At 34.3% G+C, this 18,415-nt stretch overlaps 1 protein-coding gene and 1 long non-coding RNA gene across 2 annotated transcripts; both read right to left on the bottom strand.

Annotated features, from left to right (window-relative positions):
* Positions 1-7,660: 7,660 nt before the first annotated feature.
* LOC132626080 (uncharacterized) lies at positions 7,661-12,528 on the bottom strand. The gene is made up of 3 exons (XM_060340807.1): positions 10,200-12,528; positions 9,380-9,430; positions 7,661-7,989 (listed from the first exon to the last, which is right to left on the bottom strand). Exon 1 carries the CDS (start codon positions 12,526-12,528, stop codon positions 10,999-11,001), a length of 1,530 nt encoding a protein of 509 aa, XP_060196790.1. The 3' UTR covers positions 7,661-7,989; positions 9,380-9,430; positions 10,200-10,998.
* Positions 12,529-12,805: 277 nt separating this feature from the next.
* Positions 12,806-16,007, bottom strand: LOC132629300 (uncharacterized). The gene is made up of 3 exons (XR_009578167.1): positions 15,345-16,007; positions 14,525-14,575; positions 12,806-13,134 (listed from the first exon to the last, which is right to left on the bottom strand). It is a non-coding gene; the product is annotated as an uncharacterized LOC132629300 (long non-coding RNA).
* Positions 16,008-18,415: the final 2,408 nt, after the last annotated feature.

The following is an 18,415-nucleotide window of genomic DNA, read 5'->3' as shown; positions in this document are numbered from 1 at the left end:
TCACAAAAAAAAGTAATACTTCATACTCCCTCTATTTCAATTTGTTTGAACCTATTTTCTTTTTAGTCCGTGTCAAAATGAATGATCTCTTTCCTAATTTGAAATAAATTCACTTTATGAATGATTTACAGCCACACAAATTTTCAAGACTTATTTTGAACCACAAGTTTCAAAAGTCTTCCCTCTTTCTTAAATGTTGTGCCTAGTCAAATGGGTTCATATAAATTAAAACGGAGGGAATATATGTTTTTTACCATTATCTCAATTTTAATTTCTAAGGTGCAATGTTCAAATATGTGAACTGTCTCACATAAATTTTTTACTTTAAGTAATTATATAATGACTGTTTCATGTATTTATTGTAGATTATAACAATACTTATCTTTGTGTAATAGAAGGCATATAAAAGGAAGGATATTGTCCGTCGACAATATCAAGCTAGCCATAACATTTCACCACTTACAGGCTTACAGCTAATAAAAGCATATCCAAGATTTAAAGTTTATGGGTTCCTCCAACAACTTCAAATTGATACTACAATAATAATTAAATTTACAGTCAAATATTTATAATTATTTAGTAAAAATTTCAGTATATATGGAGTCTGGACGAAAACTATTGAGTCCATATGAACCCTTAATCAACCCTCTAATCCACCCTGCCAGATACACAACAACATATGGTTGAATGTTGATGGTTTCTAGAAGCTATAAGCAACTCTTCAACCATTTATGAATTTTGCTTGCAATATTTAAACCTATCTAAAAATTTACTCGAGTTGCATTTTCTCACCTTAGGAGTCTCCCAAAGTACAACATAAGTTGACATCTTCATGCTAATCTATATATAATATAAAGCTAGGCATAAACAATCCTATGTGACACATCTCTATGACCTCTATTGACATTTATCTTTTTTCTCCTTTTTTTGACAATTTTGCCTTCATTTCTCTACATAATATACTAAATAATTGAATTAAGAAAAGCCCTAAATAAGCTATTGAATTAACAAAAGCCTTAAATAAGCTTTGCCGTTTAACCCTCTGTGATTCCACATACAACTAATTAATCCCAATTCCCAAGTAACCCTCTGTTGATCCACATAACAACAATACTTACTCATAATAATCAACGTAAAGCCGTTTTTTTTCTTGATAATTAATTAGAAACTGATAATTACAATAAATTTCATTTCTCTGCCTTTTGATACTCTATTACGTGACCTATATATTTTCTTATTCTTCTTCTCTTTTTGGGTAAGCTATTCCCCTTGTGTTGTTCATTTTTGGCTGTGCATTAGGACTATTTAAAAAAAAATTGTGGATGATTTTATTTGTCGTAATTCTCATTCAGTAAATTAATTTTTAGTATTTCTTTACAATTCTTATTCATAGTCTATCGATTTTTGTGATGTATTTTCTTGTAGGGATAAAGAAGAGGTGGGAGGAGGAGAAGACCAAATGGTGGACAAATGAAAAGAAGACTAAAATGACTATGGGGAAATTTGACAATATCCACAAGTAGTGTTCTTCATATTTGACTTTGCGAAAAAAGTTATTTCACATCTTTGGACCACATGCAAGGTATGTAATTTTCTTATAATTTGAATAGTTAGATGACTTAATTTTATTCATACTAATTGTTTATTTGTTTTTTTTTTATTTGTTCATTGTTTTCGCTCCGTAACTAATTCCTCTTTCTTTGTTTGTTTTTCATTATTTTAGTAGGTGATTATTGAAGATGTGATAAACTGTCAAATAATACGACCGTTAGAATTGTCTATAGAAATTAGTTGGTTATTTCTCTGATTGCCATTATTTTTGCATGCTAAATGGTTTGGTTTTAGTATTAACATATCGTGTCCGTAAAATTAAATTTCCTTTCTGAATATACTACTAAAACTGAATTGAATATTTTTATCTGTATGGCTGTTATAGCTATAAAACGAATTCTTCAAAATTTTAGTTATAATTTTACCTTTTTTAGTACTCTTTAAAATTTATACAAAAGTTACATAACTTTCATTGGTAAAGTATATTAAGTTGTATTTTACATAAGAGTATATGCTTCAAACAACACAGTGTATGAATTAGCTAATAGTTCGACATTAAACGGAAGTCGGCCCTTTTTTTATCATAAAAAAAAAAAAGTTAATATAAAAATTCATTATTGGGAACTAACAGTCATTTCAAATTCAAATTCACTGATATATCAACTGTTTGCTTTCATTAGTAAAGTCCAACAAATGGATGTTGCCATTTTTTTTTTAATAAATTTCAAAAGTTTCTACTAAAGAAAAAGTTGTACTATTAAAGAGCTCAAGTTTAAAGCATAATTAAAATGCTTCAGCCCACATGTTAACAAATAATCAAGGCAAATTCACCTTTTTAGATATTCTATATATTAATGTTAGCACCCTTGTAAGTTTAAATAGTTTGTGTATACACATACACATATGAATGAAAACATTTTCTTATTTTATATTTTAAACATTTATTACGTCGTTTACAGAGAATTAAATAAATCAGATTATCTCTTCGGCTTGCCTTACAGTTTTTCATTATTTTTTCTAACTTCCATTCAAGTTGACATTAAATGAGTTTCAAATTCGATTATAATGTTTCTCAATATTCTTTCAGTTAAATGTCACTCAATATTCTTTTAGTTAAAAGATTATGTATAGATTATTTAAAGAATCATGAAAAGATGTTTCATTAAAAAATATTGAACATTAATATCTATTCATATTTATATCTTTTTTATAGCCGCGCGTAGCGCGGGCAAGCACACTAGTCTATCATCAAATGTGTCAAACCATATCTTCTTATTTCAAAATTAGGATATGTCAATAGATGGACCACAACTTCTTGCTCGACATATTTTGATTTTGACTAATCAAAAAGTTATTGATAACTCTCATCGATTGAATTATATTGTATTTCACATGCTAATGCCAAGAAAAAAATGAAAAATAATCAAAAGAAACCGAAACTTACTAATAATGCACGGTAACGAGTAGTATAACACATTACGTAATCATGTTGCATTTTGGTAAGTTCTTTTAACTTAGGGGTGGCAAAATTGACTCAAACTCATGTAACTTGACTAATCAATCCGAATTTTAATAAGTTTGGGTAAAATTTTTTGATGATGGGTTGATTTAGACTGTCTCCAAGTTAACCCATCACAGATTAGCAACCCCAATAAATTCATGATGATGCATGTGACATCAATTCAGTAGTTGTTGTTTCTATTATAATAATAATAATAATTATTATTATTAGTTACGTTCTTCAATGATGTTCATTTGTCTTCTACATATTATTATCACTATCAATGTCATCACTTATATAAGTACTAGAAAACAAAAAAGGACGGAGACAATTTTATGTTAGGGTGCTGCTAAATAGCAAAACCCACTTTATCAAAAGTGTCAAAACTGGGCTGGCCCACAGCAAAATGACCCGAATACCCTAACCCTCAACAGTCAACCTCTCCCTTTTAATGTGGTGTTATGATTAAAGTAGACCACACTAAAACATAAATGACAATATTTAAATGAGATGCATACACCTATATTATACGGTGGGCTAACCTAACAATATACACTAACTTTATTTTTATTTCATTATATGGTGGGCCAATCTAAACAATAAACACAACTTTATTTATTTTTTATTTCATTATACGGTGGGCCAGCCTAAACAATATACACAAATTTATCATTTTTTGCACGGATTGCCCTTCTTTTGGGATGATCTTTAAATTTTGCCCCTCATATTTGTGTTCTTTAAGTTTTGTCATTCGCTTGGATACTTGAGGTTCTGGGTTCGAACCACCGCTCAGGCATAAAATAAAAAAATAATTTCGCAAGGCAGGGCTGGGGGAGTGTATGTCAGATCCAGCATACAATCCTTAAGGAAAAACTAAAGTTATGTCGGAGGGGGCAGACTTTGCCTTGAGACATATATATATATATTACTTTTCAAGGCAAACTTTTAATTATGCCTTAAGGAAAAGTTCCGCCTTATGGGACATACTTTTAGTTATGCCTTAACTAAAAGTGTGCCCCATAAAATTTAACTAAAAGTATGCCCCATAAGGCGGAACTTTTCCTTAAGGCATAACTAAAAGTTTGCCTTAAGGAAAAGTTCTGCCTTATGAGGCATACTTTTGGTTATGCCTTAATTAAAAGTCTACCCCATAAGACATAGTTCCTTAAGGAAAAGTTTTGCCCCATAAGGCATAACTAAACTATGCCTTGAGGAAAAGTTATGCCCCCTCCGGCATAACTTTAGTTTTTCCTTAAGGACTTTATGCAGGATCTGGCATACAATCCTTAAGGAAAAACTAAAGTTATGCCGGAGGGAGCAGACTTTGCCTTGAGACATATATTTTTTTATTTTATTTTACTTTTCAAGGCAAACTTTTAATTATGCCTGAAGGAAAAGTTCCGCCTTATGGGCATACTTTTAGTTATGCCTTAATTAAAAGTGTGCCCCATAAAATATAACTAAAAGTATGCCCCATAAGGCGGAACTTTTCCTTAAGGCATAACTAAAAGTTTGCCTTAAGGAAAAGTTCTGCCTTATGAGGCATACTTTTGGTTATGCCTTAATTAAAAGTCTGCCCCATAAGGCATAGTTCCTTAAGGAAAATTTTTGCCCCATAAGGTATAACTAAACTATGCCTTGAGGAAAAGTTATGCCCCCTCCGGCATAACTTTAGTTTTTTCCTTAAGGACTTTATGCCGGATCCAGCATACACTCCCTCCAGCCCTGCCTTGCAAATTTTTTTATTTTATTTTATGCCTGAGCGGGGGTTTGAACCCAGAACCTCAGGTATCCAAGCTAAGGGCAAAACTTAAAGACCACAAATATGAGGGGAAAAATTTAAAGACCGCAAATATGAGGGACAAAATTTAAAGACCACCCCAAAAGAAGGGCAATTCTGTGAATTGCCCCAAATTTATTTATTTTTTCTTTCATTATACTGTGGGCCAACCTAAACAATATACAAAGCCTTAATTCTTTTTCTCTTTTTTTTTTTCCTTTTTAGAGACATTTACCCCCTAAACCAATTAGTAAGAATTATATACAAGAATAACATATCTTTTTAAAAGTAACAAATATAGCACATTGAATAGAAAAAAAATATAAATACAGTAATAAACTCCGATTATAGCCAACCCTCTCCATTAATTAATGAAATCTATTTTCATTAATACAATTTTACTCATTTACTCTTTTCTCTCACTTCCACAATGATCTCTCTCCCCACCTGCTAAAAGGCTTGTCAATCAAGTGTGATAATATATATGATATTGTTGGTGATTTTATTTAGATAAAGAGCAATTATTTAAAATCATTTCACAATCTCACATTATAGAAGCAACAATGCTGCCATTTTTATTTGGAATAACCACTACAAGTTTAATACTATTTTTTCACTAGATTGAATGCTCAAAGTTATAGATGATAGAAGATGGTGAACCAACTTATATTATTCTATTCTAAACTAACTTTTAAATAACCTCTTGAACATAAAACATATATATATAAATATTAAAATTGATACTATTCATGCGTATATCAAAAGGAATCAAATGAGAACTAACTTTTGCAATCTCATCAAATATTCTTCGTATTTATATCTACTTAGTTAAATTTTCGCAAGTGATCTCTTGACTCACTCTCATACATAAATTACCAATAAGATACTAACGTTTCTCTTAATTAGTAAAGTAATTTAGTAATAAAAAACACGTTCCATGAATTGATGAATAAAATGAATAGAAAAAAAAAGTAATGAATCAATTTCAGATCCTCATCTGTTATTACTTTCAAAAGGGAATTTGGAGCTCTTATAAAATAAAAATAAAATATTAACGAGGAAAGAAGCATTATATGTTGAGAAGAACTAATTAGGATGTAATAAAATTGATCTAGAGTTTTGAAAAATGAAGAAGATGTTTTTATCACTATTATTCATATTCGTACTTAGTTTTCGTGCATCCCAGGCCTTATTCCGTAATTAACTATAGAACAATATTTGCCTTTATAATTTGGTGCCTGGAGTTTTAGCATTGCTTCCCATACAATTGCACTAATCAACTGCCAGTATATTTTTAATTTCTCAACGTCAAAATCTCATCCATTGACACCTTTGATTTAGTAGATTTTGACATGAATATATCAATCGAATAATATGATCAACGCTAATTTAACTTGCAACAACATATTATTTAAATAGATAATTTAAGAATTTGATGTGTAATCGATGAAATGTCTGAAAATGATATTAGGCTTATTTTATTTTTATTGACGCTAAAAGTGAATGAACGAAATTGACTTGTCTTAAAAAAATTATGGATTAAACAATGTTAATCTAGACAAGTTCGGTAATGTAAAACAACGACGAGAATCGCTAACGATCGCTGCATACACAAGTTCGTAACGTAAAAAACCCACACAAAGCATGAATGTCATTATTTACATTTATGAGAGTGCAACAAACCTATATTTTGCATTGAATTTTCTATTAAATATTGAAAAGTCATTTATTTTACCATTTTGCTCTATCAAAAAATGCAGATAAGAAAATTTCCGTTCCAACAAATGATGAATGCTATTATAGCGAAATTGGTCAAGGTTCGCGTTTAGAACCCTTAGGTCCCGTGTTTGATTCTAGGTGCGCGCATTTAGTCTAATTTTTTTTTTCATTTTTTCTTTCACTTACATGATCACCAAACTCAAACAGATGAAGTATCAATGTACTTTATACAATTTTGTCCAAATTTTGTTGCCTACCCTATAACTAATTGCATTCCCTTATAATGTAATTAAAAGTGAGTTGTCTTGTTAATCAAGTGTATTTGATGCAATGTTGGAAACTTTTGATATTGGGCTGCATTAGATATTGCTGAATATATGGGTTGTGATTGTTTGGGCCCAACTTCTTTGAGCAGCCCAATGCTCATGCATCTTTATGTTCATAACAAATAGCCCAAAGTTAGGAAGTAGTGTCATATAACTTATACTCCAAATATTCCTTTAGTCCTATTAACATATGATTATTTAACTAAGGTATTTTTTAAGAAAATAACATAAAATGTAAAATGAAATATGACGTTGTACTAAAATATTCAACAAAAAAAAGGTAATAAGATCGCATAAAAAATGATCATAATCAAAAAGCATTAAGTCGTGCTATGATAAATACGGCTAATTTATAAGACATGGTATTGAGTATTGACTACTTGCCCCCTCCCCCCCCCCCCTCCCCCCCCCCCCCCCACACACATAGAGAGAGAAAGAATCGATTGAATTAAATCAAACGTTGCTAATTGTTACTCAATCCTATATAATAGTTAGCTAAATTGTAGCAACTTAATGTTTCAATTAAAATCAACCATAGTGTTGACTACTTGTTAAATCTACTATTTTTGTTTAAACTAATTGAATTAGATCTAAAATTGCTTAATAATACTCAATTATATTTAATCCTTAACTAATTGAGATAATTTCATGTTTCAATTAAAGTCAACTATAGTATTGACTACTCGTTAAATCTACTATTTTTGTTTAAACTTGTCATGACCCAACCCCGTAGGCCGTGACTAGTGTCCGTGCTGGACACCCAAACGTACCCAATACCCCAAATGAGCATATTTGCAGAATATATTAATATAAAAGTTAATTGGCGCTACCAGATATTGCAGGTGAACAGATATAGCACGTGGAAGCCGATAAGGCCATCACAGATCATAGTAACCCAAAAACATATACAGAACCCACACAAGTATGTCTACAGACCTCTACAGAACATAACAGAATCATAAGACGGGACAGGGCCCCGTCGTACCCCTGAATAATGTACATATATACGATAGCAGAAGACTGTACCAAAATATGGGCTCCGGATAAAAGAGCGCTCCAAAATAGCAGAATAAAGTCCTACGCGGGCGGATCAGCAAACCTGTCGTTTGTACCTGCGCGGCATGAAAACGCAGCCCCCGAAGGAAGGGGGTCAGTACGAAATATGTACTGAGTATGTAAAGCACAGAACGTAGTAAACAAAGTCATAATCGAAGCAGAAGATACAGAAAATAAACTGAATATCCAGATTAGCAAAATGCTGATCATATAGCATAAATAATATTCGCTGGAAACATATGTCGTACCTGGTCCCATTACGGAACAAGATCATAACCGAAACAGAACTTACAGAGAAGTGAGTGTAACATCCGAAGTATCAAATGCATATTTTCGAAACATGAGGAGTGTGTACAGAAACATATACCATATCATATCCGACCCCTTCCAAGGGACTCGGCAAATAGAACGTGGCCACCCCCCGACGCTGGTGCCACCACACATAAGGAGCAGAATAGGGGATAACCCCGTAGCATAACATATCATATCAGATGGCCATATCAAATCATATCATATCATATCAGAGTGTGTACATGGCACAGCATACTCCACAACCCATGTACATGTATACCTGCCCCCTCACATCGAGGCACGGCGAACAATGCAGAGGAATACGCTTGACAACATATCCTGGCCCGGGCTCAGTGTGGGAAACGTTGGGGCATCCACGAATGGAGTAGTGAGAAACTAATGCAAAATAAAATATAGCACATTTACGGAGACTCAGTAGCATAATTCAGATGACAAACCATATGACAGAAGCGGAGCAGTAATCATAGTGTATATATTTCGGATATCCCAATAGCATATGTCAAAATAAGCTTTTTGTAATCATTTTCATGTTTCAAAATACATTATGGGGCTTATCAAAATAATTCAAACGAATGTCATATATTTCCAGAGACTCAATAAGACCTATCGGATGACAAATCGAAATAATGAAATCGGACAGAATCATAGTGAGTGTATTTCGGATGTCATAATGGATTACAGAAGCATAATCTTTCTAAGTTCGTTTCCAAGTTCCGAAACAGTTTTACAAGACTTAATGGAATATTTAAAACAAGTTTTATTTAGTAATTACAAGCGTAGTTAAAAACATTTCTTTAAAAAAAACGCTCGAAGGCAAGTCATAACCACTAAAAGGGTAAAATCGGAAATAGTGGGCCCACCTCGGGACAAACGAAGCGGTGGGCTCAAATTACGTATTTTAAGCTTATAAAGTCACCTACGGAGATTCTGGGGACATTCCATAATTTTCTAAACAATTTGCGGAAGTTTGCACAATTCTTTCAATAAAGCATACTTATAGGGTTCAATTCCATTGAATGAAAAAGGGGTATTTTCAAATGCGGATCCCGATGAGCAGAACACTTTTCGAGGCTCAAATCCGATCCTAGTACACCTAGGGCATGCCAAAAGAAGAATCGGGATACCTTTACATACCTTATATGCTCTTTACGCCTTTCCAAATTCAATTCCCGTTTCGCCCAAAATCTGCAATTGGTCACATTTACCAATTCTCAATTCATAAGACTTAAAATTTCAACCTTAACCAATTCTTGTCTATAAAAATTTGGGCAGCATCTCCCCTATACATATAGCGCCCCCGAGAATTCAACTCGGCCAAAACAATCAACAACAACCCAACAACAACACCAACAACAACAATAATCACTATAAACACAATATAACTTAACTAGCTATCTTTCCAACATAATGTCATAACCTTCATTTCAACTTCAATTTCCAAACTAATCTCAATGGTTTCACATTCATCATTAATCTAGATCATCACAATATAATTTGGAAATATTTCATATCATTTCTACGAAATATTCACAAGATATACAAAATATACAAACTTTCCACCAAAACATAATTCACCCAAAACTTCAAATCTTCAACCTACATATTCATAACATATTTCCATCTTCCAATTTCATCAACCATAATCATAATTCACATCTTAACAACTTCATTTCCATAATATCACAAAATCATTCTAAAGTGACATAATCTTCTACATTCCAACTTCAACCAAAATTCATTCAACTTTCATTCCCAATATAATTTTCACCATAACCACAACTAATACAACATAAAATTCAACTCATATATGTATACAACATATATACACTCATGGCTACATATATATATACATACCCACTTTGCAAACTTCCTTATTTCCATAATTTCTACTCATTTCCACATACCACAACATAAACAAACCTTCATAACATAAGAAAAAGAAATTGATTCTTACCTTTTTCTACAACTCCTTCACTTGAACAAGTTGTCAACTTGAAGAAATAAGTGCTCCTTCTTCCAAAACAATTACACCAAGTTGTAAAGGACCCTTAAATTAGTAGGAATACCACAAGAAAATAATTTTTGGAGGAAGATTTGGAGGGGTGAATTTTCTATGGCCAAACCCGAAATGGCCCTTTTTTTTGCTCTTGTTTTGTTTGTTCTTTCTCCTTCTAAGTTTCTTGAATCATCTAAGGGATAATGATCCCTTTATAATTAATTTGCCACATGGAAATTAATTAATTTGGTGGGCTTGGACCAGGTATGGCCGGCCACCCTCTCACCTTGGGCCTAAATTTTTCTTTTCATTTTTTTGGGCCAACTCGGTTGGTCCCGAGTTGGGCCTAGCCCACTGACCTTTCGACCTTAAAACGTCCATATCTCCTTGTACCGACGTCACCTGGGAACCCACGACCTATGGTTGGAAAGATAATTCAATTATCTACAACTTCTAATTCTTGGTATTTTTCCAAATTCCAAACATATAATACCGTTTTTGCCCCCCAAAGTCAGGTCACCCGAAAACGTTTTCTTAAAAATATTCGTTTGGAGGACTTCCACTTTGATTTGGCCCAAGGGTCCTTCTTGAGTTGTGTTTAACTTCACATATGTGATTCATATAATTTGTCACATGTCCCAAAAAAATCTTGACGTGTGGGCCCCACCTCAGCTTACAAATAATCTGACGTTCAAAAATACGGGATGTAACATCCTCCCCCCCTTTAGAACATTCGTCCTCGAATGTTAAATTAATCTTATAGGGTCTTGTAAGCATTTTGGGGAAAATATATCACAAAGTAGAGGCTAGATCTGTCAATACACTTATATTTCGAAAAAGACATTAGTATACCTGTATCCGCGTTTGGTAGCGCCTCCGGGTCTTGTCGACTAGTCAAGGCATAGATGCGGTTCGAAGGACCGCTTGAACTGGGAGTCCCGCCACTACCTCTGCCGCGGCCTGCTGATGTCGACGTACCCTGCCCCGCAGGGCGCATGGCTATCGAAGGAGACGATGACCCAGCGACTGATCCGGTAGGCTGCGCTGCACCTCCCAAATTACCCTTATACGGACACTCTCTCACAGTATGGCCCTGACGGCCACAAGAATAACAAGCACCTGTAGCACGGTAGCACTCTCCAGGGTGGTATCTCCCACAATAAGAACACTGAGGCCTGGGTGGCCTCGTCTGACCGGAACTCCTGTCTACCCGCGAACCTGAAACCCCGGAGCTCTGGCCTGCTCCTAAATACCCTGGGCTATCAAATCTCCTGCCTGAGAACTGCGGAGGTGTGCTCTGTGCCGGCTGGGAAGAATGCCTGCTAGACTGCTGCTGCTGCTGAGGCTGCCCACTCCGAAATTCCTCAAAATACCTAGATGATCTGGCCCTCTTGGGCTGTCTCCGATCCTGACTCCTATCGGGCTGATGACCCCTGTGCCGGTCCTCCATGCCCTGAGCGTGCGCCTGAATCCGGGCAATATCCATATCGGGCTGAGCGGCCAATACCAAGCAACTGTCGACAAAATAACGGTCCAGCCCCATAATATACCTGTGCATCCTGTCAGCCATAGTAGCTACCACAGCAGGTGCATATCGGGCCAATGAGTCGAACTCCATACTGTACTCTCGAACACTGCAGCCCCTCTGTCTCAGCAATAAGAATCTGTCAGCCCTGGCCCGCCGTAACTCCGGAGGCAGAAAATGGCTAAGAAAAGCCTCAGAAAACTCATCCCAGACTGCTGGGGGAGCACCAACGCCTCTGGCTAACTCCCAAGACTCGTACCAATTTGCTGCTACATCATACAACCGGTACGAAGCCAACTCGACTGACTCTGTCGCAGATGCCTTAATCAAATGTAACGTGCGCCGCATCTTCCTGATAAACTCCTCAGGATCCTCCTCGGGCTTTGTCCCGAAGAACTCTGGAGGATTACAGGTCAGGAACTCACGAGCTCTCGAACTGTCACGTCTGTCTGCACGACCATCCCCAAGTCCGTGCCTATGAACCTGCCCTGCTACCAGTCTGGTCAACAACTGGACCGCATCTCTCATAGCCCGATCCTCAGCCCCTGGCTGTGGAGCTGGAGGCTCAGGTACTGGAACCTCTGGAGCTACTGGTGGAGCTGCCCCAGACTCCTCTGATGATGAAGACGTAGCAGAGTCTGCTGGCCGGGACGCAATATCACGCATCATCTGAGCAAGGGTCCGAGTACCCTTCTGAGCCCGGCTGGTCTCTCCTACCACGCCCTTTTTCTTCTGGGCAGCCGTCGCCTTTTTCGGAGGCATCACTGAAAGAAAAACAACAACGAATCAGGACAGAATCATCCTAATAGCACAGCTCTATTGCACGATCTAAGATTTCAAAAAAAGAAACACCCTAAATGTCCTGTAGCTTCCTGTTTATAGGTGTGGTGCACAACACACCGATAAACAAGACTCTACTAGACACGGTTTGTAGACGTTCCGAGGACGAACCGCTCTGATACCACTTTTGTCACGACCCAACCCCGTAGGCCGCGACTAGTGTCCGTGCTGGACACCCAAACGTACCCAATACCCCAAATGAGCATATTTGCAGAATATATTAATATAAAAGTTAATTGGCGCTACCAGATATTGCAGGTGAACAGATATAGCACGTGGAAGCCGATAAGGCCATCACAGATCATAGTAACCCAAAAACATATACAGAACCCACACAAGTATGTCTACAGACCTCTACAGAACATAACAGAATCATAAGACGGGACAGGGCCCCGTCGTACCCCTGAATAATGTACATATATACGATAGCAGAAGACTGTACCAAAATATGGGCTCCGGATAAAAGAGCGCTCCAAAATAGCAGAATAAAGTCCTACGCGGGCGGATCAGCAAACCTGTCGTTTGTACCTGCGCGGCATGAAAACGCAGCCCCCGAAGGAAGGGGGTCAGTACGAAATATGTACTGAGTATGTAAAGCACAGAACGTAGTAAACAAAGTCATAATCGAAGCAGAAGATACAGAAAATAAACTGAATATCCAGATTAGCAAAATGCTGATCATATAGCATAAATAATATTCGCTGGAAACATATGTCGTACCTGGTCCCATTACGGAACAAGATCATAACCGAAACAGAACTTACAGAGAAGTGAGTGTAACATCCGAAGTATCAAATGCATATTTTCGAAACATGAGGAGTGTGTACAGAAACATATACCATATCATATCCGACCCCTTCCAAGGGACTCGGCAAATAGAACGTGGCCACCCCCCGACGCTGGTGCCACCACACATAAGGAGCAGAATAGGGGATAACCCCGTAGCATAACATATCATATCAGATGGCCATATCAAATCATATCATATCATATCAGAGTGTGTACATGGCACAGCATACTCCACAACCCATGTACATGTATACCTGCCCCCTCACATCGAGGCACGGCGAACAATGCAGAGGAATACGCTTGACAACATATCCTGGCCCGGGCTCAGTGTGGGAAACGTTGGGGCATCCACGAATGGAGTAGTGAGAAACTAATGCAAAATAAAATATAGCACATTTACGGAGACTCAGTAGCATAATTCAGATGACAAACCATATGACAGAAGCGGAGCAGTAATCATAGTGTATATATTTCGGATATCCCAATAGCATATGTCAAAATAAGCTTTTTGTAATCATTTTCATGTTTCAAAATACATTATGGGGCTTATCAAAATAATTCAAACGAATGTCATATATTTCCAGAGACTCAATAAGACCTATCGGATGACAAATCGAAATAATGAAATCGGACAGAATCATAGTGAGTGTATTTCGGATGTCATAATGGATTACAGAAGCATAATCTTTCTAAGTTCGTTTCCAAGTTCCGAAACAGTTTTACAAGACTTAATGGAATATTTAAAACAAGTTTTATTTAGTAATTACAAGCGTAGTTAAAAACATTTCTTTAAAAAAAACGCTCGAAGGCAAGTCATAACCACTAAAAGGGTAAAATCGGAAATAGTGGGCCCACCTCGGGACAAACGAAGCGGTGGGCTCAAATTACGTATTTTAAGCTTATAAAGTCACCTACGGAGATTCTGGGGACATTCCATAATTTTCTAAACAATTTGCGGAAGTTTGCACAATTCTTTCAATAAAGCATACTTATAGGGTTCAATTCCATTGAATGAAAAAGGGGTATTTTCAAATGCGGATCCCGATGAGCAGAACACTTTTCGAGGCTCAAATCCGATCCTAGTACACCTAGGGCATGCCAAAAGAAGAATCGGGATACCTTTACATACCTTATATGCTCTTTACGCCTTTCCAAATTCAATTCCCGTTTCGCCCAAAATCTGCAATTGGTCACATTTACCAATTCTCAATTCATAAGACTTAAAATTTCAACCTTAACCAATTCTTGTCTATAAAAATTTGGGCAGCATCTCCCCTATACATATAGCGCCCCCGAGAATTCAACTCGGCCAAAACAATCAACAACAACCCAACAACAACACCAACAACAACAATAATCACTATAAACACAATATAACTTAACTAGCTATCTTTCCAACATAATGTCATAACCTTCATTTCAACTTCAATTTCCAAACTAATCTCAATGGTTTCACATTCATCATTAATCTAGATCATCACAATATAATTTGGAAATATTTCATATCATTTCTACGAAATATTCACAAGATATACAAAATATACAAACTTTCCACCAAAACATAATTCACCCAAAACTTCAAATCTTCAACCTACATATTCATAACATATTTCCATCTTCCAATTTCATCAACCATAATCATAATTCACATCTTAACAACTTCATTTCCATAATATCACAAAATCATTCTAAAGTGACATAATCTTCTACATTCCAACTTCAACCAAAATTCATTCAACTTTCATTCCCAATATAATTTTCACCATAACCACAACTAATACAACATAAAATTCAACTCATATATGTATACAACATATATACACTCATGGCTACATATATATATACATACCCACTTTGCAAACTTCCTTATTTCCATAATTTCTACTCATTTCCACATACCACAACATAAACAAACCTTCATAACATAAGAAAAAGAAATTGATTCTTACCTTTTTCTACAACTCCTTCACTTGAACAAGTTGTCAACTTGAAGAAATAAGTGCTCCTTCTTCCAAAACAATTACACCAAGTTGTAAAGGACCCTTAAATTAGTAGGAATACCACAAGAAAATAATTTTTGGAGGAAGATTTGGAGGGGTGAATTTTCTATGGCCAAACCCGAAATGGCCCTTTTTTTTGCTCTTGTTTTGTTTGTTCTTTCTCCTTCTAAGTTTCTTGAATCATCTAAGGGATAATGATCCCTTTATAATTAATTTGCCACATGGAAATTAATTAATTTGGTGGGCTTGGACCAGGTATGGCCGGCCACCCTCTCACCTTGGGCCTAAATTTTTCTTTTCATTTTTTTGGGCCAACTCGGTTGGTCCCGAGTTGGGCCTAGCCCACTGACCTTTCGACCTTAAAACGTCCATATCTCCTTGTACCGACGTCACCTGGGAACCCACGACCTATGGTTGGAAAGATAATTCAATTATCTACAACTTCTAATTCTTGGTATTTTTCCAAATTCCAAACATATAATACCGTTTTTGCCCCCCAAAGTCAGGTCACCCGAAAACGTTTTCTTAAAAATATTCGTTTGGAGGACTTCCACTTTGATTTGGCCCAAGGGTCCTTCTTGAGTTGTGTTTAACTTCACATATGTGATTCATATAATTTGTCACATGTCCCAAAAAAATCTTGACGTGTGGGCCCCACCTCAGCTTACAAATAATCTGACGTTCAAAAATACGGGATGTAACAAAACTAATTGAATTAGATCTAAAATTGCTTAATAATACTCAATTATATTTAATCCATAACTAATTGAGATAATTTCATGTTTCAATTAAAGTCAACTATAGTATTGACTACTTGTTACAACTACTTAAAAAAATTAAATCAAAAATTACTAATTGTTACTCAATCCTATATAATATTTAGCTAAATTGAAAGAATTCAAATGTTTCAATTAAAGTCAACTATAGTGTTGACTATTTGTTACATTCACTATTTTTGTTTATGTTGATTGAATTAGATCTAAACTTGCTAAATGCAACTAAATTCTATTCAATACTTAACTAATTCAGATAATTTCATGTTTCAATTAAAGTCAACCATAGTATTGACTACTTGTCACGTATTGTTTTTTAAAATTGATTGAATTAAATCAAATATTATTAATTGTTACTCAATCCTATGTAATACTTAGCTAAATTGAAGGAATTCAAATGTTTCAATTAAAGTCAACCATAGTGTTGACTACTTGTTACATTCACTATTGTTGTTTATATTGATTGAATTATATCTAAACTTGGTAAATGCAACTTAATTCTATATATTTAATTAATTGAGATAATTCCATGTTTCAATTACAATCAATCATAGTATTGACTATTTGTCACAGTGTTTTTTTTTTTTTAAATTGATTGAATTAAATCAAACGTTGCTAATTGTTACTCAATCCTATATAATACTTAGCTAAATTGCAGCAATTCAATGTTTCGATTAAAATCAATCATAGAGTTGACTACTTGTTAAATCTACTAATTTTGTTTAAACTAATTGAATTAGATCTAAACTTGCTGAATACTACTCACATATATTTAATACCTAACTAATTGAGATACTTTCATGTTTCAGTTAAAGTCAACCATAGTATTGACTACATGTTGCATCTACCTATTTTATTTTAAAAAAATGATTAAATTAAATTGAAAGTTGCTAATAGTTACTCAATCTTATATAATACTTAGCTAAATTAAAGGAATCCAATATTTCAATTAAAGTCAACCATAGTGTTGACTATTTGTTATATCCACTATTTTTGTTTAAATTGATTAAATTAGATCTAAACTTGCTAAATGTTACTCAATTCTATTTAATACTTAACTAATTTGATAATTTCATGTTTTAATTAAAATCAACCATAGTATTGACTACTTGTTGCATTTTTTTTTTAAATTGATTGAATTAAATCAAAAGTTGCTAATTATTATTCAATCCTATATAATATCTAGCTAAATTGCAACAATTCAATGTTTCAATTAAAATCAACCATAGTGTTGACTACTTGTTGAATCTGCTATTTTTGTGTAAACTAATTGAATTAGATCTAAATTTGCTTAATACTACTCAATTATATTTAATACTTAACTAATTGAGATAATTTCATGTTTCAGTTAAAGTTAACCATAGTATTGACTACTTATTGCATCGATTTAAAAAAAAAAATCAAAAGTTGTTAATTGTTACTCAATCTATATATACTTAGCTAAATTGAAAGAATTCAAATGTTTCAATTAAAGTCAACCACAGTGTTGACTATTTGTTACATTCACTATTGTTGTTTATATTGATTGAATTAGATCTAAACTTGGTAAATGCAACTTAATTCTACATACTTAATTAATTGAGATAATTCCATGTTTCAATTAAAATTAACCATAGTATTGACTATTTGTCACATATTTTTTTTTAAAAATTGATTGAATTCAATCAAACGTTGCTAATTGTTACTCAATCCTATACAATGCTTAGCTAAATTGCAGCAATTCAATGTTTCAACTAAAATCAATTATAGTGTTGACTACTTGTTAAATCTATTAATTTTGTTTAAACTAATTGAATTAGATATAAACTTACTGAATACTACTCAGTTATATTTAATACTTAACTAATTGAGATACTTTCATGTTTCAATTAAAGTCAACCATAGTATTGACTACATGTTGCATCTACCTTTTGTTTTTTAAAAAAATCATTAAATTAAATTGAAAGTTGTTAATAGTTACTCAATCTTATATAATACTTAGCTAAATTAAAGGAATTCAATGTTTCAATTAAAGTCAACTATAGTGTTGACTATTTGTTATATCCACTATTTTTGTTAAAATTAGATCTAAACTTGCTAAATGTTACTCAATTCTATTTAATACTCAAGTAATTGAGATAATTTCATGTTTTAATTAAAATAAGCCATAGTATTGACTACTTGTTGCATATTTTTTTTAAATTGATTGAATTAAATCAAAAGCTGCTAATTGTTATTCAATCTTATATAGTACTTAGCTAAATTGCA

The sequence above is a fragment of the Lycium barbarum genome, chromosome 2 (genome assembly GCF_019175385.1).
Source record: "Lycium barbarum isolate Lr01 chromosome 2, ASM1917538v2, whole genome shotgun sequence".
NCBI lineage: Eukaryota > Viridiplantae > Streptophyta > Magnoliopsida > Solanales > Solanaceae > Lycium > Lycium barbarum.
Note: the sequence above shows the minus strand (reverse complement) of the source record. Positions and strands in the feature narration are given on the sequence as shown.